Here is a 24,548-nt window from a genome sequence, read left to right on the forward strand (position 1 = left end):
CTCCTGATCCCTGGACGGTGACGTTTTCGCGGGCCACTTTGGGCTTCAACTCCTCAAAGTCGCAGGATCATTTACGCTGGGAACAGAGTCGCAATGCCAATCCAGCAGAAGAAACGCAACAGCTGCAACAGGGCGATGGGTAGGGATTCGCGTTCAGAGGGCTGTCACAAGCAAACGCCAAACCGATGATGCGCGCCGGCATGCCCTGCTCTGGCAGTGATGTGCACAACTTGGCCGCGATTTGCAATGGAATTCGGCGACTTCGCACCCTGATAAAGTTATTGATTTTCACCGCATCCGCGGCTTTCCAGCAATGTCGTCGCGCGCTGCGGGAGTCTCTTTTGGACCGCGTGCAACTCGCGCTGCCTCGAATCTCACAGCTTCATGGCGCTGATGCATGATGACCGCCTGCATGTGAGGTCGTCAATTCTTGTAAGAAGCCGGAAACAAGCTATCGCCTAAAATAGCCCTTCCCTGCAGCTGCTGGCCACTGTCATCCCATCCTCGCAAAGAGCAGTGAGAGGCGACCAGGGACGCAACAGCACATCAAGGACACCGTGCCGATCTTGCTTGATGTGTCTTCACTTGATCCGCGCAGGGACCGTGCTGTCGACATCAGTTGGCGGCGGGTGCATCGTGAGCCGGCGTCTGTAGCTCAACCAAGCCACTCACAGCTGCGCAGTGCGCGCAAGCATAGAGGCTCCCTGCGTTTCGGCCTCGACGACGACGGGCCCTTTCCTAGCACTCTGCAGACTGCCTCGAGGACCGGGCGGTGCCTGCACAGCCGCGTCGTGTTGCTGCACGTCGACAGACTTGAACCATTTGACAGGCGCCCGTCCCACTATTCGCCGATCGTCTCGTTCCGGGTTGCCCGCTTCTGAGACTGCACTCACCACTCATGGCGGTTGAACGCCAATCAGCATATCTGCCGCCAGCCCAGCCCAGCTACATCCTTCGTGGCCACGCCTCGCAGATACACAGCGTTCAATTCGCACGCCAGAACACTCGTCTTATCACAGGCGATGCAGACGGCTGGATCATATACTGGAAACTCGAGACCAAACGCGCGCTAGCCGTGTGGAAGGCGCACGACGGTGCCATTCTAGGAACAGCTGCATGGGCGCATGACAAGATTATAACGTGAGTTTAGCAGATTATGTTTTTTAGTTCTGTATAGCTGCGATCGCTTGTTTCAAGTGGTTTGCCATGACCGTGTCCAGTCGTGTCACTGACGTCTTGCGTCACCCAGCCACGGTCGCGACAATAATCTTCGGATATGGCAAATACGCGCAGCCGATGAGTCCGCACTGTCGACAGCTTTGCCTGCAGAGGTTCCTTCGGGCGATCGTGCAACACCATGGCTTCTGCATACGCTCCCGGTGAACACCCTCAACTTTTGTGCCTTTTCTGCATGTGAGGGGATCGTGCAGGGAAAGGCACAGAAGAACGAGAACACGATTGGATCAGCTCGAAGTGGATTCATCGAAGATGATGCGTCAGTTCTAATCGCAGTGCCAGCAAGAGACGATAAGAAAGCAGAAGTGTATCAATTTCCAGAAGAGAGACTGAAGTACGTAGTCCCTCGCGCGCAATCTAAAGATACAGGTAGGTACTTTATTGCTGCGTGAAATCGCAGGTTACATCTTGACGTTACAAGCACCTACCGGCAGGCACGCTGACGAATGCAGGGATGGTCATGGCTCTGAAACTTGTACGAAATTCGACAGCACAACAGACGCTTGTGGTAACCGGCTACGAAGGAGGGCTGACTGCCGTACATCTACTCCCAAAGGATGATGACTCAGTCATTGGGATTGCTCAGCTTGTATATCTCAGCCAGCCTCATACACAGCCTATCCTGTCTCTGGACGTCTCGCCAGATGCTGAGATGTACTTCACTTCCGGTGCCGATGCTATCATTGCAGCTCATCGCATACCGGATCTGCCGTCCAGACCCGAAGATGAAAATCTATTCCTGCGGGTTCAAGACGACGAGGACGATCCGCCCATCTCTATCCCAAAACCAAGTCCTGAAATTGAGCTTCAGACTGCTTCAAGTGGGACTGTTGGAGGCGGTACCAAAGATTTGCCAGTGGATGACCCGCCCATTTCTATTCCAGATGACACTTCTCCTGGTGAGCCTTTTTCGTTCTCAAAGCGTCCCATAGCCACTTCAGTACAGCCTGGACTGTCCAGTCGCGGAGCAGGTGGTCTCTCTTCGCTTTTGTCAAATGCTGCTACACCTCTGAAGACCTCTAAGACTGCACCGCCACCTTTGCTATCAGTTCAAGCGCCATACAAGGTCAACAACACTAAACACGCCGGCCAACAATCACTCTCGGTACGATCAGACGGCCGACTCTTGGTCACAGGAGGTTGGGACTCGCGTGTCCGCGTATACAGTGCCAAGACGCTGAAAGAAGTTGCGGTGTTGAAGTGGCACAAAGAAGGAGTGTATGCTGTAGCATTTGCAGCAATACTGGTAGCCAGCGATTTGCATCAGGTCGCAGGAAAAAGCAACAGCGGAGAGACATCTGGAGAGGTTACAAATAAGGAAACTGGGCTCGGCAAGCTGCAGAGACACCGTGAAGAAAAGATGCAGGTCAAACATTGGATTGCTGCAGGGGCCAAAGATGGAAAGGTCAGCCTTTGGGAACTGTTTTAAAACATAACAAGAAATCAACAATACTGAGAGTCACGTTGATGGTCTAGGGGCAGCAAGGTTGAACGAGGTTGCTCCGTGATGTGCATTGGCAAATGAGCGGCGATTCCCCGCAACCGAGGCACAGGGAAGTCCAGGGTTGAAGGCTTGACGCCATCGGAACGCGCTTCCACACCGACGCTCCTGGGGATCTTCTCCACACTGTTATGATCTGCCTCTTATGCGTTATACCCTTGTTTATATGACTTCACATGCTTGCACATAATTCCACGCTGTTAGTCGCTTCTTGTCCATGAAGCGTCCGCGTCGAATTCCAGTGTCGATCGGCGCCACCTACCACCACAACAGTCCAAAGCTCCTTCCTCGCCCACAATGACCGCCTCGAAGAGCGGAAAAGAAGATCGCACCCGTGCCACAACGTCCGAATACGCGCCCGATCTGAGCATCACCGCAGCCGACGATGTCCACCTCCACGCCGCCGGCTACAACGAATCGCCTGATCGAGGCCTCATCAACAGCTACGCCCGTTTCCGCTCTTCTCCCCTGGACTTTATACGCGAAGTGTCCCTGCAGTTCTCCGGCTCAGGATGGCGCTCATTTGACAATCATGTCGGGCAGCCCGAGTTCTACTCAGGCTTCTCAGAGGACATGAAGACGCGGGTGCTCAACAATCCCATGCTTGTTAGCAAAGTTCGAGAGCTGGCCGAGGGCAGAGTCGAGGTAGAAGCTAATGAGGGTCTGTTGGGCGTGGAGGCACAAAATGGCAGTGGTGTAGGGGAGAAGGACCGGAAAGCGAAGCGAAAGACAGAGATCGAGGAGTCGCTCATGCAGGTCAGCGAGACATGGACAGACGGTATGATCTGTAAGATGGAGAGCAAGAACTTCATTCGCGGCGCGTACTACCTGGCCACGCAGCTCCTAACAAGGGCATATCACCAGGGCGTGCACGTTTCTAGCGAAGAGGTTCTGCGACTACGCACCGTGGCTGCCGAAGCAGCGCGGAAGAAGCATTCGATTATCTTCTTACCTTGCCATCGCTCTCACGTCGACTATGTCTCGCTGCAGATTATCTGTTATCGCCTAGGTCTCGCACTGCCTACCGTTGTCGCCGGCGATAACCTTAACTTCCCTGTTGTGGGATCCTTTCTCCAACACGCTGGAGCGATGTGGATACGGCGGAGCTTTGGAGATGATCAGTTGTACACCACCCTTGTACAGGCCTACATCGACACATTACTTCAGTGTGGATACAACATGGAGTGCTTTGTGGAAGGAGGCAGAAGTCGCACTGGCAAGCTCTTGCCTCCCAAGTTCGGCATCTTGAGCTACATGCTTGACAGTGTGGCGAGCGGACGGGTTGAGGACGCCATCATATGTCCTGTGTCTACACAATACGACAAGGTAATTGAAGTCGACTCGTATATCAGTGAGCTTCTCGGGCAGCCAAAGCCAAAAGAGAACCTGATGGATTTTTTATCCTCATCTTCAGTATTGTCACTCAAGCTTGGGCGCGTTGACGTTCGCTTCCATGAGCCTTGGTCACTGCGAACATTCATTGATCAGCAACGAGCGCGCGCCAGCAAGCTGCCTAAACAGCTCGATTCGAAAGAAGATCGCGTTCGCTTGCTGAGAACGCTTGGTTTCAAGGTGCTATCTGAGATCAACGATGTATCTGTCGTCATGCCTACTGCGCTAGTCGGTACAGTACTCCTTACCCTTAGAGGACGTGGAGTAGGTAAGACTGAGCTCGTCAGACGAGTGGAATGGTTATGTGATCGAGTTCGTGCTCAAGGTGGTAGAGTCGCGCATTTCGGAAACTTGCCTAATAGTGTTGTAGTGGATCGAGCGCTTGAAGTGCTTGGTCCAGGGCTCGTGGGTCTTGTGCCTGGATTGCCCGAAGATACCTACTACGCTGTGGATCGGTATGTGTAACCTCTTTGTCACCATTCATATTCGCTGACAGACTATTTAGCTTCCAACTTTCCTTCTACCGCAACATGACGATTCACCTCTTCATTCTCCAGTCTTTGGTCTCCGCGGCGCTCTACAGCACTGTCAAACGGGGCGGCGCCCCCGAATCCCAACGTATGCCATATGCCGACCTACACGCGCAGGTCGGCTTTCTGTCTCAACTATTCCGTGGCGAATTCATCTTTCCAACTGAAGGTCTCGACATTAACCTTGCGCGCACAATCGCTGGTCTTGAGGCGGACAACGTTATCAAACTAACTCGCGACACCGAGGGTGTCATTGAGTACGTGGAGTTGACCGACCAAGAGAGGGAGACTGGCAGAGAGAATTTCGACTTCTACTGCTTTCTCATCTGGCCTTTCATCGAGGCCGCCTGGCTTGGGGCCGTCTCGCTCATGATGCTTACACTACCCTTGAACCACACTACCAGCGAGCTCTCCGCCGCAAACGAGAGGTGGCTAGACATGAAACGAGTCCAAGATCGCGCTCAATTGCTCGGCAAGACCCTCTATCACCAAGGCGACCTGTCGTACTATGAAGCAGTCAACAAAGAGACGCTCAAGAACTCTTACACGAGATTCGAAGAGGAGGGCATGATTATCGTCGCGAAGAGCAAGAACGCGAAGATGCCCACCACAATCCGACTTGCAGACGAATGGTCGCCGGTAAGAGGGTCGAAGGGCATCATCGCAGACGGCCCCTTGTGGCGCTTTGCCGAACGCATAAGTGCCAGTCGTCGCGAAGGCAAGAACAGACGAGACGGCGCGACGGTGCAGACAAGAGTGCTCAGTCTGGTCGATGTTGTGGGTCAAGCGCTGTGGGAGGGCGACGTACTGGATGCAAAGAGCATAGGACGGGACGAAGTCGGAGCTGCGAAGAAGAAGGCTAAGGGGCGGGCGAAGAGAGGAACCATGGCGAGGCTGTAGATATAGGCGAGGATTGATTTACTGTCTTATCTGTTCTGGCATGTATAGAGAGTTGTAACCTGTACCGAAACTAGATATCCTAGTCATCACTTGCGCATAACTTGTATTAGAACATGGACTCGTGAAGCTATAAGTACAGGATGCCAACACTCAGTCTCCGCATACTCACTAGCAGTATCTGCTGTAATTTGTTGCTCCCGTCTTCTCGCTGGCACTGCGGTCTGTTTACCTTGTTCATGCATTTCTCCTCACAGTCGACATCAACCCAGTCTTCGTAAGCTTCGCCCATCTCTTTTCTAATATCCTTGCGGTTCTTCGCTCCGGTTGAGCCAGGCCTAAACGTAAACTTGTACTGTCGTTCGAATCGAGGAAACCCGTACCATTCTCTGACTTCAGGAAGATTCTAAAAAGGGTTTTAATGGAGTTACTCAGAGGTCAGAACGCAGTTGTCATATTCCCCGAGAGGGGGCTACGGTGGGACAATTGCGTGACAGGTGCATTTTGCAACATGAACTTCCGTGAGTCTTTTAACGGCTGCGCAATCCAACGCCGTTTGTTGTATTTGTTAGACTAAGAGCTTTATACGTAAAGCGGATGTTCGTCGATGATCTTGCAGCGGGTCAAACGCCTGCCTGTAATGTACAATCAAAGTGCCAAAGGTGATCCAATTGTCGAATTAGGACCTGAAGCGCAGGTACTTCACCATCGTACTAATCCAAAGCGAGTACGATGACACTGCTTCTCAGCTAGTCGGAGACACCTTTTTGTTATGCCTTGGAAAGAGTCACGCAAGGCCGATCGCAAGTATCGATATCCAAAAGACATGATAAACATCTCTTTGGATCATGCTTGTGCCTGTACGCTCATCAATTCTCTTAGAGTCTCAACTGCTTCTGGTCCGCCGTCCACCTTGCAGTCTAGTAGAACATTAGAGGGGGTTCCGAGGATTCGATGGAGCGTATCGAATGAGATGTACTTGTGTCTGGTCAGCGATGTAGAGAAAGGAGAAGAAGAACAGGGCGATCACTAACTCTGTGTCCGAATTGAAGTCTTCGCCCAACACCTCTGAGTGGTTGTAGACCAACACACCTAATATCGATAGTGAAAGGCGTTGAAGATGACGTTACAGTAGGCGAGAAGTGTTAGCTGTGCGGCACGTAGTTCCTTTGACTTGGCTAAATTAGTATCGCGGTAGTACTCTTGATGCCCGCGCTTGCGTACAGTGATAGGGCCGACGAAGTCTGGGTACAGTGTGAACTCGTTACGGATAGCATGGACAAAAGCTGTGTGTAGTTTCGTCCCTCAATACAGGAAGAAGCAAGTTCGATGAGAAGTGTAGGGACTATTTCCAGAGATACCAACGATAACTCCAAGGACCTAGTGATCTCCGTCTTTCCCAGGGTAAAGCTTGAGGTGTCTTTGTGACATCGTTGATCCTTCTTGCCTGTTATTATACTGCGTTTTGCCAAGTGGTTGATCGAACATGCCTGGATGCAGTGCAAAAGAGACGAGAACGTAGTGCTTTCATATGGGGTAGAGCTGCTACAGTGTGTCATGATTAGCTGGGTAGCACTTCATCTTACGTGCATAGCATCAGCGGCGGCTTTCAAGGTCGCGAATGATGATCGGCCGGCCATGGCAGTGAATCATCCGTTGCTTGATGACTCGTCAGATAGGTGAACCGTGCCTGGCCATCATTCGGACTGTTGATTTGACCGACGGAGATATGTCTTTGCTGGCATGTCTCTGGTATACTCAACGAGTAGGTGATTGGCAGCGTTCGTGACGTTTGGTGAATTGGATCGACAAAGGGCCCGGGGAAAGCTCGGCTGACGCGATCTCGACGGGTCTGGTTGACACTTCGTATTTCGATGACCTCGATCACAACGACAAGTACCCAACTCTTTCCATGAATCCCGACTGCATGTCGCTGAGCATGAAATCTGGATTTCGAAACGCTAGAAGGCTTACAATATGTCCGTGCATGTCTTACAGTCAATCGCCAGACACCCAATTTCGACCTGCACACGAGTGGAAGTTGTTCTTGGACCACGGCACGACGTGCGGCCACAACGAGCCCCACAACTACCTATTGCCTCGCCCGAGCCCTCAGCCCAGCTTTGCGCAATCTCATCTGAACCTGGAACCACTGTACAATGCGGCAAGGGCCGGGAAAGCTGACCCTTCGAAGAGAGAGTGGTGGCGTGTCATTACTCGAGCTACAGGCAGAAACGCATCCTTTGCGAAACCGGTGGGCGATGAGTGTATATACCTGGGTCTGGTATAGGTCTTGGCTTATGGGCCAAGATCATGTCCACCGGGTAATGAAACGTATCGTGCTGTCCCGAGATGGTCGGCACGGCGTTCCGAGCATCCTGGACCCCCGAACTATTACCCTGGCTGTTACACAGTGCCCTGGAAACAATCGTCAAAACGTTGTATACATGTGCTGATTGTTGGTATTGAGTGTTGGCCGTCCGATTCGGTCAATAACAAGGGCTAGCAGTCCGGGGATGAACGATCGGGGTCCCATGCATAACCAGCGCCACACGTGGTCGCATTCACTTTTTCTCATTTGCAGTCTAGTGTCGTGCTTTCTAGACCTGCGCGGCGTTAAAAAACGCGCAGGATCGAACTCCACGATCTGGTAAGCGCCTCCGTCGATGTTGCAGGGTATCCCGCACGGGGACATAACTAATGCAATTTGACCGTTGACCTGGCATCATCTCGCTACGACCTTCCGAGGCTCCGATCTGCACTCAACCTTCTCGACGAGATGATCAACCTTCATCCATAGATTGTTCGGCCTCGTATTCTCTATGAAGCACCGGGCATATTTGTCCATTTTCCTCAAGCAGCGACAAGTCCACATTTGTGACGCCGGCTGACAGCCCCAACGGGACGCAACACTGATCCACAGCATTGTTAGTACAGGCTAACGCAGCTTCAACTTGGAACTAGCTATCAGTTTTGATCGGCATCTTTGGTACCATATACGATATCCTAGTCACCGTCCCTAGCTCGAGTCACCAATTGGCTCGAATCCATGCCTGGATGACCCAGCAGATTTAGGAAAGCCCCCAACTACCTATCAGGTGCGTCGTCAGAGGACGTGAGATTCGAGCGAGCCGCATGCCAGCGTGACTGGAGGCTTAGACCTCCAATGTTGTCCCTACGCCCTGATTGGCCATCACGACTCATTGGCTAGAAGAAGTGTGACGAGCGCTCGCTTCGAGTGCAAAGATGCGCGACTAACGGGAATCTCGAGACGGGTTCCGGATGGAGAAGCGTGGCGCAAACTATTGGAGAGCGCGTGGGGCCGTTCCGCCTTTCATAACAACAGTGGATCGTTAGAGACACGCTGGACACAATCCAGGCCGATTCTAGGCTCTGCTGAGACGATCTTGCGCAAGTTATCTTCCTTAGCTGATCTCTCCTAGATACCAAGAGTCATTCTCGTATGTCAGTCCCAAACTAAGCTTCGGGGGTTTGCCACGGGACGATATCGAAGCCGGAGACCGCTGCCGCACGCCCCGAAGCGGCTCTCGTATCCTTGCCTCGCATGGAAAACATGGGGTCCGGAGGCGTCTCATCGAGCAGTCGGCAATGATTATACTTTTGGCTCGGATTGTGACGGGTCTCCGGATGAAGAACAACAACCTGGTCTGAACTTCCTTCACGGTACGATCACGGATCATACCGTCGCCGAGCGTGTGGCAATACCGGGATCAACAACAGCGACTCATCAATCGGGAAGACATGTTCGCGCCGTTGGTCCGAGACCAAGCTCGTCAGCAGCTGTGTGGGCTCTACGAATCAGTGCGTGACAACAAACCCAGTCCGGTGGTTCACGCGTAATCACTCTTGCATACAACGTGGAGAGAGTTATGACGGGATCGGGCATGAGCTTTCATTCTCAACAAGAACATGTCGTTATAATACCAGATCGTGGATCATAGCACATAATCATATACAGACACCTCACAGGGCGAGCCCGGTTCCGTCGCCCCATCGGTACAAGCTTAGCATCTCCCGGCGGCGCTCTACAGAAGCCTGCATGCCTCTGCCACGCATCTGCAGCAGAGCCGAGAGCATGATGTTACGGAAATTTCTCTGCAGTCACCTGGGTCAGCCTCGATGACGCCACGCATGGATGGATGGGAAGAATTCGCCTACGCTAAGCGGGACGTACCTGGTATTCCGTGTTCAAGGTGACAATGCAAGCTTCATGCGCGCGCACAATTACTTCGCACGCGCGCACTATGTTTGGACTCGCTTCCCCTTGCAGTTTATCCGCAATCAAAAGCAGCAGGAAGCTCCCCTGTAGGAGGTATATTCCAAAGAAGAATGGCATGAAGCTTAGGTCTGGGTCAAGTTCAAGAATCTCATTTAGTGCTTCAGCTGCAGAAACCGCATGCCCGGTCGCGGTGACGAAGCTTTGCGATGATATCCAAAGGTCGTTATCGTCCAACAGCGAGATCGGATCCCATTTCCCGTTCAATAGGACATGAAGTGTATGCATGAGATACGTGCCATACGTCACTACACTTCGGGCGTGCATTAACGATTCTTGCGCCATTGGACTTGCTGTGGTTTTTGATGAGGAGTGTGACGGGGCAGCGTCATGCGTATTGGTGCTGCTTTCGAGAATGCTCCGCTGTTGCATGTCTTGTAACGATCGACCATAAGCGTCTAGCCGCTGACTGATCTCCATTGCGTACTCGTCCCAGTCAGTCTTTGCACCAAATCTGGGGTGATTTCTTGCGTGCGTAAGATCTAGGATCTCGCCGAGAATCGTCATCAGTGGTAGGAAAAACTCGAATATGGAGGAGTGACCGGTGCATTCGAATGCAGGACCTCTTCGGCGAAATGTGGGATCTGGTAATGATTGAGCGGAATCCTCGAAGAAATCGCCAGATTGCCATACGTGTTCCTCAAATGGTTGCAGAAGGCCTGAGCATTCGGCATCTGTGAAGGAAAGTGGTCGATTGTAGCATAATGCTAAGTGTCTGGAAATGTTATTAGTGCTTTGCTCTTGATCAAGAGACATGAACGTACCGATCCATCGTATACAAGAGCCACCACATACGTCTGCGCTCCTCGCGTTGCTCTTCTGTAGCCTCTAGATACGTGTTCCGATTGTCAATGTTGCCAATGGAATCTTCGTCGTACAGGTCAGGTGGCGGCGTGACAATCTCTTTGCCCAGACGCATCTCCCTAGCTAGTGACCACGCAGCGTTCCACCAACGCAACGAGGCCGCTTTATATTCGCTAGCGGATGTCACCACTCCGAGGTTGACGTATGTTGCTACATCATCTAGATTGCCGAAGTGCAGCTCAAGCCCGATGTTTTCTTCCGATATTTGGGTCGGCATTCCAAACCCTCCCATGGTGATACCATGTGCCATATTGGTATTGCTATACAAAGCATGGTCTTGGTCGGATACTACCGGTGTTTGATGTACCAATGGCTTCAAAAGGCCGATGGTGAGATTAACCAACTTCTCCGACATCTGATTCCTGGCAGTCGGCGTTGATGCGAGATACGGAGATTCACTGGTCAGGCATCCAATCCATAGCATACTTGCCAATAAAGCTGGGCTGCAAGCGCGTGGGTTATCTCTCCGCAGAAACGAATTCTTCCTGAACACATGACCAAGAACATATGGAGAGACCGGTTGCATGTAAAGCGATGACGAGCTCTCAAAGTAAAGCTCCAAAAGATCGCACGCTAATGAGAGAGGCATGATATCCACAAGATATGGTACCACGGGCTCCAGGACCGGGTAGCGAAGGAGTTGAGATGATCTTGGACGGGCTCCACCAGAGTACAAGGTAGCAGAAGGTGAAGGTAGCATCCAAGTTGGCGAGCCAGATAAGGGCGAATGAGTGGCAAAGTCCAGATGTGATGCATTTTCCGGAAGAGATTGTGCCATGAACGCGATGGGAGGATGACCCGGATATTCCATGGAATTTTCGTTGGAAGGGACGATCGGGTGAATCGTCGGCTGCATCATGGCATGCGGTGATTGGTACGCGATATCTTGTTGGAAATCGTGGGTAGTGGCATATTCGCTTCGAGGTAAACCTTGAGTCTGGATTCGGGCTGGTTGTGGAGGGTGTAATCCATTACCGGTAGCTTGCAAATTGTCTCCTGGAACCGAATCAAGAGCACCCAAACTCATAGTACGACCTGAGTAAATCTGCGTTGGTTTCCTGGCTCTTGTCGTTGCCAGACTATTGGAGCGACTTGGTACGAAAGCTGCTGGAAATGTCGACTGGCTACTGGATGGGGTTGGACTCGTGGTGTATGCTTGGTCAGATGGGGTTTCTTGCGACTGAGGGGTCGCGATAACTGGATCTTCACTGGGACGCGTTTGCCTGTCGAATGATACCGCTGCGACGGCTTGTTGCTGGGCGATCTCCTTACGAGAAGCTTTGCCGCGTTTCTTACGTTCGCGCAAATACGCGCAGGTCAATCCGAATTCTAGATGGTAGTTAGCTCGACTCTCTAGAAGTCCTTTCGATACCGCAGAAGCCAAGAGAGCTCTCGATAGTAGTATTTACCTAAACAATGTGAACAAGCTATCTTCTGTCAGCCTATGCTTTATAAAACAAGGGGAGTGAAGTACGTTTTTGTCCATCACACTTCGTTCTCAATTGATTGCATTGATCACACGCCCTGCTAATTCTTCGTCGCACAGGTCCTGACGTACGACCTGATCGTTCGTGAAGCATCGTGCCCCGATGAGTGCGGGGGGCTGCAGCTAACGGTCCGCTGGCGTACGGCAAGCGAGGAGGCTTACCCACAGCATTGCCATTCAAAGTAACACTCGGACGATGATAAAACTGCAGCGTTTCATACCGCAACGAATTTGTGCTTGAGGGTCCAGTACGCTGTGCGAGCAGAACGTGGTGTTGTTGCGGGTCAACAGTGTTCGGCGTGTGGAGTAGGCTGGACCCCGGCGGGTATTGATGGAGACTGGTGGACATATTGTTCCTAGCGCCCGTAAAAAGATCGCACTACAGAGTCCGAATCGGAGAGACAAACTGGAAGCTCGACTGTCAAAATGCAAGCGCTGGGAATGTCGAGGTCTCGGCTGAGAAATGTCGAAGGGTGTTTGGTGGCAAAACACGATGTGAGTGATGTCCCAAGTCCCGCGGCAAAAGGTCAGTACCTTTGCCGTCAAGGTATGTCATAGGCGTATGCAGGGCGACCGTTCCCGTCCAAACGGTGCGGTGTACCTCAGTTCATTATAGATGTCGGGCAGCTCTTTGCCTCCGCAACGGGCCTTAAGTCGCAAGGCGTTATGACTTTCTCGGTGCTTAGAGAAGTACCTGCCCAGCACTAAACAAGGGTAGGCAGACATGTTCCTTCCCTGGAACCAACTGTATCGCGCGTTCGGAACGTCACTGAACCATACGCTGCAGTAGCTTTGAGTAAGCAGGGTGCGCAAGTCTGCGCGTGCGCCTGCTCGAAAGTCGAGATGCTCCGTCCCGTCTCTCAGGTCGCTAATGCAAGTCCATATGTACCCCTGTAGGCGACTAGGGTCCCGCTGCACACCATCAGTTCCACTTTGAGCACAGTCCACAAAACCGCTGGATCTTCCGTGATGGGAGCTTGCAAAGATGCGCTCCAGACTGTCCACCATGGGCTAGGCAAATGCAGCAATTCTGGAGAAAGTAATTGGTGGATTGGACCCACCCTGATTCTACAGGCGACGGGGCCCTAAGCTGTGATACGACACTCCTATGTGCCATTTTTTTGGGTGCCATGTCTCCGAGCAGGTTGGAACCTTGATCGGCAACCGTATCCCGTAGCCGTGGTGGACCTCAAGGCACGGAACCTGCTGGTCTGTGTTCTCGCTTTGTGTTTCGCTCGAGATACATTGGATCTTACTTGGCAAGATGCGATGTTCTGATGTGCGTTGTCATCTACCCTAGCTCTGAACTAGCAGCATGATGAACGAGCGCTGTGAGGTCGTAGCTACGGGCCTGACGCGTTTGCGCGTGCTTTGAACAGGGGACACATTGTGCAGTGGAGTATGTACATCCGTACCTGTCGTATTATTTTCATGTTCAGACGCCAGTGACTAGGTACTGTCGTCTTCGCAAGGTTACCCCGATGTCAGGAGTTGGCACCAAATTTGTATGCAATTGACTTGATGGAGTTTGAGCTCGGTAATGAGCGCCTCGGACCCAGCCCTCGTTTTCTGACGGACTGGATGTCACTCGCAGTAGTTGCTATGTCACAGCCGGATAGGGATAGGTCCAAGCAGCGCGATACAATTGTATCGAATAGGATTCGCCCTGTGGCAGCAGAGAACCTTGGTGGCGTCTTGACTTAATTTGAACAAGGCCCACAGTCAGCGGCTCGTGGTCAAGTAGATCGCTTGTACTCGTGGACTTGCAGCTTCAATCGCTCCGGGCTGCTTTGTCTTGAACGGAGGGAACTGCTCCGCCTGAATCGATGAGGCCATGATGGTGAAGGCCATGATGCTGCTCGCCCTCGGGGATCGGAACGAGGGCCTAGGTGGCATTCGCTAGTCGATCCTTACTTCCACATATCGCACGATACTGCGGCCGGCGGATCGCTCCGCTTTCAACGGTAAGCGTACGCGATGTCAGTGACGGCTCAGAATCTCGCTAGTCAAAGCTATTCGGCACACCTTTCCGAACGCGGAGTTCCTCGATACACGTGAATATGCAGTTGCCATTGCATATGAGTGGGTAACAGGGCCCAATGCATTGCTGAGCACGCACTGGACCTCGCTAATAACAACGATCTCTCGTAAAGTTTGATGGTATGATCGATCATCAGACACTCCCACAGGCGTTTATTGTTGTACGATACCGCCAAGGCTTTAGAAGATTTCCGGTGACAGGGCTGTGCTGCGACGCGGTGCATATCCTAAGTTTACGCCGTGTTTGTTTCGGTTCGAATTGTAAAGATATCAAGTACAGGCCCCAAAGTAGCAAGATGCCTACTCTGGCAAGGTGGTGCTGACAATGCAGGTGAGCATTCTCATCAGCATCCTCGTGATCGAGACCAAGCCATGTGTCAACCGAAAACAAAGTGTTTAATGTCAGAATAGGTACCTATCGGTGACCGAAGGCCATCGAGGGCCTTACGTCTCGCTTGCTTGCATGGTTTTGGTCAGCGGTGTGGACTGAGTGGAATCGTACTGCAGGTACCACTGCAGCTTGAATCAAGTTGCCTTGAATCCCAATGTTACCTCGGAAATTCTCAAAAAAAAAAAGCGAAAGCTCCAGAGATGCTGTTGGTATCATCTGTGGGATGCGGCAAGATTGATAAGGATGAGGCCGAGAGGGAAGGAGCACCGAGCACTTGTTATCCACATGGTGCCTGATTGGGCAAAGGGCGTTACGTCACCGACATCGGCGGCCGTCGGCCGTTAGTGCGGGCGCGCACGACGTTGAAAGCTTTACTCTGGCTCGAACTGCACCAACGCATACAATAGCTGATGCTCAGACGTCTTTCGCACACATTAAGCCACAAAGTAAACGTCAGCAACATCATGTCGGTGGAGAAGATCACAACCATCTCTCCCATCACCAACCAGCCAATTCTGACCCGCAATGGCCTCTCAGATGCTGATATCCAGTCGATCCCCGAGATAGCCACTCGCGCTTTCGAGTCTTTTCGGCGTACCTCACTATCAGAGAGACAGCAAATCGTTAAGAAAGCCCTGAAGCTTCTTGATGAACGCCAGGATGCATTGGGCAAAGAAATCACCGAGCAAATGGGCCGTCCAATTGCGTACACGCCCAAAGAGGTTACCACAGCCGTCATGCGTGGCGAGTACCTACTCAAAATTAGCGACGATACTCTCAAGGACACGCCAGGAGAAACCGAAAAGGGTTTCAAGCGCTACGTCAGAAAGGTCCCGTTGGGTCCTGTATTGATCCTCTTCCCTTGGAACGTACGTAAAGCATGCCTGATGTCTTCATACAGCTGCTAATGTGTCCAAAAGTACCCTTATCTGACATTGATCAATTCTCTTGTACCTGCTATTCTGTCTGGAAATTCAGTGATTCTGAAGCCTTCCCCCCAGACACCAACTAGCGCAGAGCAGATCCAAAAAGTCTTCGCAGATGCTGGGTTGCCCGAAGGTGTACTTCAGATCTTCCACAGCGGATCAAATACACAGATTGAGGCCATCGCAAGATCGCCGCAGATCCAGCTCGTTTGCTTCACGGGGTCAGTCGCCAACGGACTTGCTGTGCAGAGCGCTGCGAACGACAGAGTTCCTCTTCGCGTGGGACTTGAGCTTGGTGGTAAAGATCCTGCCTATGTCCGCTCCGATGTTGACATCAAATGGGCCGCGGAAGAAATCGTTGATGGATCAATCTTCAACTCGGGTCAGAGCTGCTGTAGCGTCGAGAGAGTATATGTTCATGAGAAGATCCACGATGAGTTTGTCGCAGCGGTGCAAGACGTCCTCAAGGGCTACAAGCTTGGCGATCCGTTTGAAAAGGATACCCACATCGGCCCTGTTGTGTCGAAGCGATCAGCGGAGACTGTGCAAGCACACATCAAGGATGCTGTGGAGAAAGGCGCAAAGAACGCAACCCCCGAGAACGAGAGCTTCAAGAACCCTCCCGCTGATGGCAACTTCGTCGCTCCTACCTTGCTCACTGGCGTCACTCACGAGATGATTGTCATGACCGAGGAAACCTTTGGCCCTATCATCCCAGTGATGAAGGTAAAAGATGATGCAGAAGCCATTAAGCTCATGAACGACAGTCAATTTGGACTAACGGCGAGTATCTGGACCAAAGACACCGACAAGGGACATGAGCTTGTCGATGATGTAGAAGCTGGCACCGTCTTTGTTAACCGATGCGACTACCCTGCACCCGTAAGATTCACCAGATGATGATTGCACTTCTTCGCTAACATACTTAGGATCTTGCATGGGTTGGCTGGAAGGACTCTGGAAAGGGACAGACACTGAGCAAATTTGGCTTCGACCAATTCGTCAAGCTCAAAAGCTATCACGTCAAGGACTACCCGAAATAGATGGCACTGCATAAGGACAGCTGGTACAACAGGCCACGCTGAAATGAAACACCTGGTTTCTCCAAGCAGTCAGCATAGCGTCATTGTGATCATCCGAGCACGTACCCACATGACCGATGATAGATGCCAGAGTAGAAGCTTCGACACTCAACAACCCCATGCATAAAACGGAGAACAGAGAATAGTTGCTGACTGGTGGTGTGCTATGGTAATCGATGCACGGCGATCGAGCTGCGACGCGCGTTCGCGTGTTCACATGACAGGGCGTTTGACGCTGTGCTACATATAGTGCGACCTGCATACGCCAACCCGACGGTTCCCAGCAATGTTCGTCCGTGGATGTGAAACAGCCTGTCTTACACATGTAGGTCCACTACAGGTTACAGCAAGGCGGAACACTGTCCCCTCAATCGAGTACATGCGTTTCTGGTACCTGACTACTAAAAAATGCGACCCTGTATGCAAGGTGTGGTTGCACAAGTGCGATGCTGCCGATGACCCGAATGTAGGTCTACTTGTCTGACCCCACTGCATCACATTCGATCAACGGCGTTCGTGTACGTTCATAGTCGGTAAAACAGTTTCTCCCCATGTTAAACGCTCGTCCTAGAGCTGGGGTTCCTACTACTCGAATTGTGCCCGAAGAGCCTCTATTGCTCTATTGTGGACATACAATGTCTTCAGTGCCTTTTCTTTGGTCAGCATTCCGGCCGCACCGGCCCGCATCCTTTCGCTTCACTATCCGGGACTGAGGAATGTCCAGCACATAATGACAATAGCGAGCAAGGGATGTTCCAAAGCCACGCGGTGGAAATTTCTGTTCAACGAGTCGCTTGGGAAACCAATCTCACCTCCCTCTTGAATGTCCTGTGGCGATCGGTCCTTCTTATTCCTGCCATACCTACGCCAAACTTTTATGACTGCTCGTTATAGTGATCATTGCGTCTGTCTTCTGCCACTCTTTCTTCTCTTGTGGTTTGCATCATTGTTCACTCTTCATCCGGTTTCTTCCTTCACTCTTTTGCCACTGTGTGTTCTTGCTGGCTTCACTGCCCATATACCTTCTTTTGCTCACAAGCTTCGATATACCCACTCTCATTCCACAAATCCACGTTGAATCCACTCGTTCTCCCTCTCCACGGACTACAGTAGTCCCCAATCACTCCAATATCTGAATAGCCGAGTGGAGCCATGGCCTTCAAGGACATTGTCTCGAGGTTCCGACGTTCTCTCCTATGCTGCAACAAGCGCGAGCGGAAATCCTCACTGGACATCGTAGGTTCCTTGAGAGATACAGCAGAAGGCCATTCAGACTGATTCAACAATAGGGCTCTCCAACCAATGTCCGTGTTGTCGACGTTTCTGATGCTCTCCCTGGTCTCACCGATGCCCAACGGAAGTACATTCGCGAAAAGGCTTCTAGCGATGCTATTCACCTACTGGGTCTACAAGCCCATCCACCATCACACCCTTCTTCTCAACCACCGACAACGCCACCATCACCTGAACACTCACTGAGACATGAGCCCAACTCTGCAATGTCGTCTCGGGAGCCTTCCATGGCTCTCTTGAACGCTGCGTCCAAGGACCTGCCTAGCGCAGTGCCAACACCTCCTCGTCAGACCCACGCACCTGCGTCCCCACCGAGTGCAAGGATGAAGAGCATGTGGGCTGGTACGAAGAGACTTAGCACCTCATCAAGTTGCCGAGACAGTTTGTACTCGAAGATTGGGGATGGCGAGAAGCATCAAGACTCATCATTCATGACACTGAATCCCGACTTCGAGTCCGAAAGCCTTGATACAAAGAAACGTACCGACAGCCCCAGAACGCTGAGTCTGGCGTCCGGGTTCGAAGCGCAGGATACTGTTGGTGGACACACTAATGCCAACACACCGCCTATGAAGAACGAGAAGGTCAATACTGCGATCAAGGAAACTGAGGTTATGGACAGTAGTGACGAAGAGGACCCGTTTGTTGCTGCGGAGGGCACGTTGTTGAAGAAGATCTGAGCTGGACCAGATGAGCCTCGTTGACCGATGGGATAGCTACGGCCCCTTTGTACTTGTACGATGTTATGGCACTAAATGGACATTGGGCAACGGACGGGCAAAGACTGGTTACTGGCCCTACAATATGGGTATAATAGTCAATAATGACACGCCACATCACCCAGAATAAATATCAAATCAACAGCAGCTTTCATGCATTTACCTCTCTTTATTTTTGGAATGAAGCGGCAATTATCACCGATAGACCTCATCAGAAGAGTAGCTTTTAGCTGAGCCGTTGATGACCTACACATCAACAACAACTTTTGGTATTCGTTTTGGTTGTTTATGCGTTGAGGGATATCAAAGTGGTAGGTCAGACATCCAATAGCTTTGGCGTTGAGGCTCTGAAGCAGTGTGACCCAAGGCTACTTCTTGTGCATCGCCTAGAAGGTGCCTCAGCAGATGATCTCAAACCTGCGTCCCTGCGGTGCTCCAAAGGTATACGCCTTAGACATGCGTCGTACGCAGGCGCGTTTCGTCTCGTCCTAAGCCAATTGAGAAACAGGACGCTCGCTACCAGATGTACGCTCGCTGAATGGGTCATGTCCGCGTATAGAAGTCCCTTCATCCTGTCATCTCCACATCTTGAGCCTTCCTCTTCTGTGCGCTTTGATCATTTTCGACCGTATTCTGAAACTTCGCCTGTAAGGCTTCGAGAAGTACTTCCTTAACCACCGCCAGGCTGCCAACGGAGGCATGTGTAGCACCTTCAATAAGAGCATCTGGATCAGAGCCAATGTCTCCCTTCATCCAGATCTCTGTAATCTCGTCTCTTGAAGCCAGGTATCCTACTGCGCATGCTGCAACGATATGCTTGTGTTCTGCCGGACAAGGATCCAGTATCCTCACCAGGTCCTGCTCATCTTTGGAGTCCGGGTTTCGGATCATCGCTGCAACGCCGCCGCAGACCATATCCACACAATCGATCCCTGCATCTGTTATTGCAGCGCTAGCAACTGTGATACAGCCTGCCAGGACGTTCAGCAGACCCCAGCCACTTCCACTGGCGTGTGCATCGCCCCACCAGCCATCCTCATCTCCTTCAAGAATCGTGACGACGACCTCGACCCCGCTCTTTGGCCAGCGCTCCCCAATGATCACACCCCTCAATGCGGTTTCAAGGTGAACACCGAGGTCGCGCTCCGCGCTGTCACGTATGTAGCCTCTCCTTTGCCGTGTCGCGAAGGGCGCAAACTTGACCGTAGTCGTGAGGAGAAGGGAGGGACTGAACGGCGCGCTGCGGGGCAGTGGCTTGGGCCCTTGTATCGAGGCGGTGATTTTGAGAGAAGACGTGGGTGGAATAAGTGTTGAGGATGAAGCGGCGGAGGAAGAAGGTATTTCGAGGTATGCAGAGCCGGACGCAGAGGGTATGATGGAGGTTTGCAAGACTAGACATTGTTAGCCTCTCTGCGCGCCTCTCGACCTTGAACATGCTCCAAAGTGGCTGATAGTTCCATGAACAAGTCTCGATTCCAATCGAACTGGCGATTGATGTTTCACAGAAGCTTGTTTTTTACTTACAGATCCTGCGAAGTTCGTTCGGCCCTCTTGTTCTGGTCGGCCTCAGAGTGTGCAAATACTCTGGCTCTCTGAGGGTCCGAGCATAGATTGGCGCATGCGTGCCCCCGCTGGGTGCATTGTTCCGTCTTCTGTCTGTGTTTGCTGCCATTGTGGGGTATTCTGTGAGCTCTCCAGAAAGTTTGGGCTCTTGCAGATATGGATGACATAATTGCGCGCTAAGATTTCGCGCTAGCAGCGCTGCTTCTTCAATTTTCGTTCACAGGCCTGCGGGTTTCTTCCTCATCACATCCACGCAAAAGGTATGTCCACATCAAAATTCTCCCGCACACCCTTTTATGATCGATACCCCCTGATATACGTTCAATGTGATCATCAATGAACATGGAACACATGCACCACCGTCTGATTCCTAGCTCTACCTGCAGCTTTCGCACTCATGGCTTGAGCTTTAGCTGACTTGTACAGTAGCACCAGCTATTTCCGCAACGCGAGATGGACTGGAGTTGTAATGCGACGCGTCGCCCTCGGTCTTGAGTGCCCTGTTGGGCTTGATTCAGACCGTCACAAGATCACTGCACCACGAGTACCCCACATCAGGCGTATCGACCACCCGCTCTCGCGTCTTATTTGTCGCAAACTTGGTGGTTGATGCGGGTGTTCAGGTAGCTGTGGTTGCCTACGTCTGCTTGATTAGCAGATGTGGGCTTTTGCACGAACTGTAAGTTTCCACAAATCTTTTTGCCTTCAGCTCTCCGGAGCCCACTCCAATGATGACGTGTATTCAATTTCAGTTCTGCTACAGAATTCAATGTCGACAAACCCATACCACAAGCTTACCTTTGTCTGATCTTATCAACGTTCTACATCTCAAATCACAATCGTCGAAGCGGACATATGCTGACATGCCGCGCAGAAACTCTTTATCAGCCCTGATCGACCAGCTTTCGCTCCGTTGCCAAGGTAAGCGCTTCAATCAGTTCCCTCTGCACTCCATTCTTCGTAATGAAGAAACCTAAGTTATATCCATTCTATGAATGTCTACCGTTGGGTCACCCTCCCGCACGCTACTGGTCTCGGCTAGGAGGATGCGTTGTGGAGTTGCGCTGGATTTCTACCAATTGAAGGCGCGTAATTGTGGTCTCAGTACCAAAGATTGTGGGGGTTCGTCTTGAACCGCTACGAAGAGAGGTCAACGGCGGGCGCAGGTTTTTAACGGCTTTCTGAACTTGAGAATTCAAACATTGGTTCCTGTCACATGGTCAGTCAGCGGCTAACCATCTTTCAGGTAGGTGTCTTTTCTCAGCCTTCAATCTGATGTGTAAGATTTTCGACGACCGTGGGTCTGTTGTAAGTAGAAGTGAGCTTGGAAATGCTCACAGTCGTAATACATATAATTTACCTACTCTACCTCGCAATGCCAGTGTTTCTACTTGATACAACCAGCTCAAGCGTGATTGTGTGAGCATTCCAATAGTTCGTTGTCGTGTTGGTGGTATCAGTAAGCATTAAACTGATCTTGCGCTTGCTAGATTTAGCAGCCAGCAGGCCAAGCCAGTGAGACGTACTTCGAAGTGCAATGAATCGCAAGTCGCAAGTGAATAGCTCTATAACTCTCTTCTGGCATCGAACTCATCTCGGTAACCTTCTTGAGGCTCCTGCACATCATTGCTTCTCGAGTTCTGAAACGTCGATGCTGGTGTTTCTTGGCGCGATCATCTCCAACAAGCAAAGGAAAGCTGTCCGTAGACTATAGAGATCTCATCCCCTCCCGCTGCCTTGCGTCTCTGAATCCCTCGTCTCGGCTCCGGTTGGCGCTACTAGTCAGTTCGGGACTTATCTCAACGCCAACGGTGGCCTTAGCGAATCCATCATCGGCCAAGGAGCGACACAAGGAGACCCTCAGGACGCGCAAGCAACCAGGACGCCTACGGACCCTTCAGCTGGACCCCAGCGCTACCAGCACATCCTCCTCGCTGGACGCCGCCAGCAATTGGCATTGCACCCGTCGACCCCTTTTGCGCCTGCATTAGAGGCGTAGTGCTGTGTTCCGCGACTTAGTGATCTGGCGGGTCGAAGGTTGGCCGGGGTGTTCAAGGGATAGGTACTGCAGAGCAACCCAAATCTGCTGTGCCGCTATCTGAATGTTGCCCTTACATTCATCATCGCCGAAAGGGAAGATGCATCGCCATGCATATTCGAACGGGGCTTATCCTTCGCAAGGAAGCACCTTTTCAATTCAACCTCACAAGTACGTTCAGCCGCTGCAATGCTCAGCACCGCGCTGCCGTCGCCGCTCCCCTCTATCTTGCACGACATCAAATCCTGGAGGCCAGATGCTAATGACAAGTGCGACTGCAGATTCCAACCTCGGTCGCAACCAGCGCTTAGGCGGCGGAGGCAACTTATCCAACGCCTGCTGCTTGCAGGCTCGCTCCTCCTCACAGCATTCTACTTCATCTTCCCCGATTTGCGACCGAACCTAGGCTCCGGCCCTCTTAGCTACCTGACCTCGAGCGAAGACTCTCAGCTCGAGACTGTGCGATACTACGACCTCAACAATGTGCAAGGCACTGCAAGAGGGTGGGAGAGGGAAGAAAGGATATTGATTTGCGCCCCTCTTCGAGATGCGTCGCCGCATTTGCCAATGTTTTTCAGTCACCTGCAGAACTTGACATACCCGCACAACCTCATCGATCTGGCGTTCCTTGTTGGAGATTCGAAGGACAACACCATTGCGCTGTTGACCGAGAAGCTGGAGGAGCTGCAGGCCAACCCAGACCCCAAGAAGACTTTTGGCGAAATATCGGTCATGGAGAAGGACTTTGGGCAGAAAGTCAACCAGGATGTTGAGTCGCGTCACGGGTTTGCAGCGCAAGCTAGCCGTCGTAAGTCGATGGCACAGGCGCGCAACTGGCTTCTCAGCGCGGCCCTGCGACCCACTCATAGCTGGGTATACTGGAGAGACGTCGACGTTGAAACTGCGCCGTTCACTATTCTTGAGGATCTCATGCGACACAACAAGGATGTCATTGTACCCAGTAAGTCAGAGCTCGTCTAGAAGATTGGCGGTAACTAACATGTCCGAACAGATGTATGGCGACCGCTCCCCGACTGGCTTGGCGGAGAACAACCCTACGATCTAAATTCTTGGCAAGAGTCTGAGACCGCTCTCGCGCTCGCTGACACGCTCGATGAAGATGCTGTTATCGTCGAAGGATATGCAGAGTACGCTACCTGGAGACCTCATTTGGCTTATCTCCGCGATCCCTACGGTGACCCAGACATGGAGATGGAGATTGATGGAGTTGGTGGTGTCAGTATCCTGGCCAAAGCGAAAGTCTTCCGTTCGGGTGTTCACTTCCCTGCCTTCAGTTTCGAGAAGCACGCTGAGACTGAGGGCTTTGGCAAGGTATGTTCCGAGATCCATAGTAGGAAAGTCAGACAAACTAACAGTGTAACAGATGGCGAAGCGCATGAAGTTTTCTGTCGTTGGACTGCCCCACTACACGATTTGGCATCTTTACGAGCCCAGTGTCGACGACATTCGACACATGGAAGAAATGGAGAAAGAGCGCAAAAAGAAGGAAGAAGAGGAAAAGGCCAAAAAAGAGAAGGAGGAGAAGATGCACGCGACGTTCGACACTAAATCATCTGAGTGGGAGAAGGAGAAGTCTGAGGTTCAGGACCTTGTTCAAAAGGCCAAGAACGAGGAGAAGGCTCGCGCTGAGCAAGAACAGGCCAAGAAGGAAGGCGACAAGGCTCAAGCTCAAGCCCCAGAAGAAAAGAAGGAGCAAAAGAAGGAGGATGCTTAGAAACTGATCGTACGTTGCTCCTTGGGCTTTCTAAGCACGGAAAAGATCTAATGACATATAGCAGCACTTTTTAAGTTTGCGAGCCTCAGACTGAGCTCGCTTCGTGTCAACTTCTTCTTGCCTGTGAGATGACATCTCTGGATTACGTATGGCCTGGGTAGGTACTGCTCAGGCAACAACGACCGACACGAATTGGATGGACTATACCACCAACATTTCTTCTTTTATCTGAAGCACGACATCAACGCAACTGCACAATGCGAGCACGGATATCAGATCGTTTTTATTATATACTTTGGCTTGGTGCACAACCCGGCAAGCCGGTCTCGTTGGAGGAATTAGAGCATGCGATGTTGATGACGGGTTTCCTTTACTTGCCAATGTTTTGCCTGCATTAGATATGTAATTGTAGCATTTGGGGCGTTTCAAGCTCAACAGTCTGATTGAGCGTTGTGTTCGTAACAATATTATCACGTTTTGAAACATCTGCATTGCGCGAGCAACTGAGGAGGCGATTCTGAGGCCAACGCGGACAACCTGGCCTTTGCGGAGAGCCAT

General features: G+C 51.7%; 7 protein-coding genes across 7 annotated transcripts; 5 read left to right on the top strand and 2 right to left on the bottom strand.

Moving 5' to 3' along the window:
* Positions 1 to 898: 898 nt before the first annotated feature.
* On the top strand, positions 899 to 2,665 carry C7974DRAFT_417784 (WD40-repeat-containing domain protein; the record flags this gene model as incomplete). Its single annotated transcript, XM_046144103.1, has 3 exons — positions 899 to 1,140; positions 1,250 to 1,605; positions 1,689 to 2,665. The coding sequence occupies 3 exons, from the start codon at positions 899 to 901 to the stop codon at positions 2,663 to 2,665; spliced, it is 1,575 nt and encodes a 524-aa protein (XP_045992125.1).
* A 180-nt stretch (positions 2,666 to 2,845) lies between these two features.
* C7974DRAFT_344933 (glycerol-3-phosphate acyltransferase-like protein) lies at positions 2,846 to 5,657 on the top strand. Its single transcript, XM_046139345.1, has 2 exons — positions 2,846 to 4,584; positions 4,635 to 5,657. The coding sequence occupies exons 1-2, from the start codon at positions 3,035 to 3,037 to the stop codon at positions 5,557 to 5,559; spliced, it is 2,475 nt and encodes an 824-aa protein (XP_045992126.1). The 5' UTR covers positions 2,846 to 3,034; the 3' UTR covers positions 5,560 to 5,657.
* Positions 5,658 to 9,398: 3,741 nt separating this feature from the next.
* On the bottom strand, positions 9,399 to 12,653 carry C7974DRAFT_69687 (fungal-specific transcription factor domain-containing protein). Its single transcript, XM_046147096.1, has 5 exons — positions 12,192 to 12,653; positions 12,127 to 12,144; positions 10,618 to 12,046; positions 9,752 to 10,568; positions 9,399 to 9,672 (listed from the first exon to the last, which is right to left on the bottom strand). Exons 1-5 carry the CDS (start codon positions 12,550 to 12,552, stop codon positions 9,541 to 9,543), a joined length of 2,757 nt encoding a protein of 918 aa, XP_045992127.1. The 5' UTR covers positions 12,553 to 12,653; the 3' UTR covers positions 9,399 to 9,540.
* Positions 12,654 to 15,098: 2,445 nt separating this feature from the next.
* On the top strand, positions 15,099 to 16,603 carry C7974DRAFT_380428 (Aldehyde/histidinol dehydrogenase; the record flags this gene model as incomplete). Its single annotated transcript, XM_046140517.1, has 3 exons — positions 15,099 to 15,503; positions 15,555 to 16,442; positions 16,490 to 16,603. 3 exons carry the CDS (start codon positions 15,099 to 15,101, stop codon positions 16,601 to 16,603), a joined length of 1,407 nt encoding a protein of 468 aa, XP_045992128.1.
* Positions 16,604 to 17,460: 857 nt separating this feature from the next.
* On the top strand, positions 17,461 to 18,835 carry C7974DRAFT_69606 (uncharacterized protein). The gene is made up of 2 exons (XM_046147094.1): positions 17,461 to 17,878; positions 17,932 to 18,835. Exons 1-2 carry the CDS (start codon positions 17,795 to 17,797, stop codon positions 18,613 to 18,615), a joined length of 768 nt encoding a protein of 255 aa, XP_045992129.1. The 5' UTR covers positions 17,461 to 17,794; the 3' UTR covers positions 18,616 to 18,835.
* Position 18,836: 1 nt separating this feature from the next.
* On the bottom strand, positions 18,837 to 20,338 carry C7974DRAFT_69679 (exoribonuclease family protein). Its single transcript, XM_046147095.1, has 2 exons — positions 20,179 to 20,338; positions 18,837 to 20,045 (listed from the first exon to the last, which is right to left on the bottom strand). Exons 1-2 carry the CDS (start codon positions 20,324 to 20,326, stop codon positions 19,222 to 19,224), a joined length of 972 nt encoding a protein of 323 aa, XP_045992130.1. The 5' UTR covers positions 20,327 to 20,338; the 3' UTR covers positions 18,837 to 19,221.
* A 1,787-nt stretch (positions 20,339 to 22,125) lies between these two features.
* Positions 22,126 to 24,091, top strand: C7974DRAFT_69977 (Anp1-domain-containing protein). Its single transcript, XM_046147097.1, has 4 exons — positions 22,126 to 22,426; positions 22,537 to 23,216; positions 23,268 to 23,587; positions 23,640 to 24,091. The coding sequence occupies exons 1-4, from the start codon at positions 22,320 to 22,322 to the stop codon at positions 23,988 to 23,990; spliced, it is 1,458 nt and encodes a 485-aa protein (XP_045992131.1). The 5' UTR covers positions 22,126 to 22,319; the 3' UTR covers positions 23,991 to 24,091.
* The last annotated feature ends 457 nt before the right edge of the window (positions 24,092 to 24,548 follow it).

Source organism: Boeremia exigua (genome assembly GCF_020726555.1).
Source record: "Boeremia exigua strain MPI-SDFR-AT-0100 chromosome Unknown C7974scaffold_13, whole genome shotgun sequence".
Lineage (NCBI taxonomy): Eukaryota > Fungi > Ascomycota > Dothideomycetes > Pleosporales > Didymellaceae > Boeremia > Boeremia exigua.

Coding starts and splice junctions, on each gene's coding strand:
- C7974DRAFT_344933 (XM_046139345.1), top strand. CDS start 3,035: ATGACCGCCTCGAAGAGCGGAAAAGAAGATCGCACCCGTGCCACAACG. Junction 4,585..4,634: donor ACCTACTACGCTGTGGATCG/GTATGTGTAACC, acceptor CAGACTATTTAG/CTTCCAACTTTCCTTCTACC.
- C7974DRAFT_69687 (XM_046147096.1), bottom strand. CDS start 12,552: ATGTCCACCAGTCTCCATCAATACCCGCCGGGGTCCAGCCTACTCCAC. Junction 10,569..10,617: donor CTCTTGTATACGATGGATCG/GTACGTTCATGT, acceptor TAACATTTCCAG/ACACTTAGCATTATGCTACA. Junction 9,673..9,751: donor CCTTGAACACGGAATACCAG/GTACGTCCCGCT, acceptor AGGTGACTGCAG/AGAAATTTCCGTAACATCAT.
- C7974DRAFT_69606 (XM_046147094.1), top strand. CDS start 17,795: ATGGCCTTCAAGGACATTGTCTCGAGGTTCCGACGTTCTCTCCTATGC. Junction 17,879..17,931: donor GGAAATCCTCACTGGACATC/GTAGGTTCCTTG, acceptor ATTCAACAATAG/GGCTCTCCAACCAATGTCCG.
- C7974DRAFT_69679 (XM_046147095.1), bottom strand. CDS start 20,326: ATGGCAGCAAACACAGACAGAAGACGGAACAATGCACCCAGCGGGGGC. Junction 20,046..20,178: donor GAACGAACTTCGCAGGATCT/GTAAGTAAAAAA, acceptor AACAATGTCTAG/TCTTGCAAACCTCCATCATA.
- C7974DRAFT_69977 (XM_046147097.1), top strand. CDS start 22,320: ATGTTGCCCTTACATTCATCATCGCCGAAAGGGAAGATGCATCGCCAT. Junction 22,427..22,536: donor TTTTCAATTCAACCTCACAA/GTACGTTCAGCC, acceptor GTGCGACTGCAG/ATTCCAACCTCGGTCGCAAC. Junction 23,217..23,267: donor CAAGGATGTCATTGTACCCA/GTAAGTCAGAGC, acceptor ATGTCCGAACAG/ATGTATGGCGACCGCTCCCC.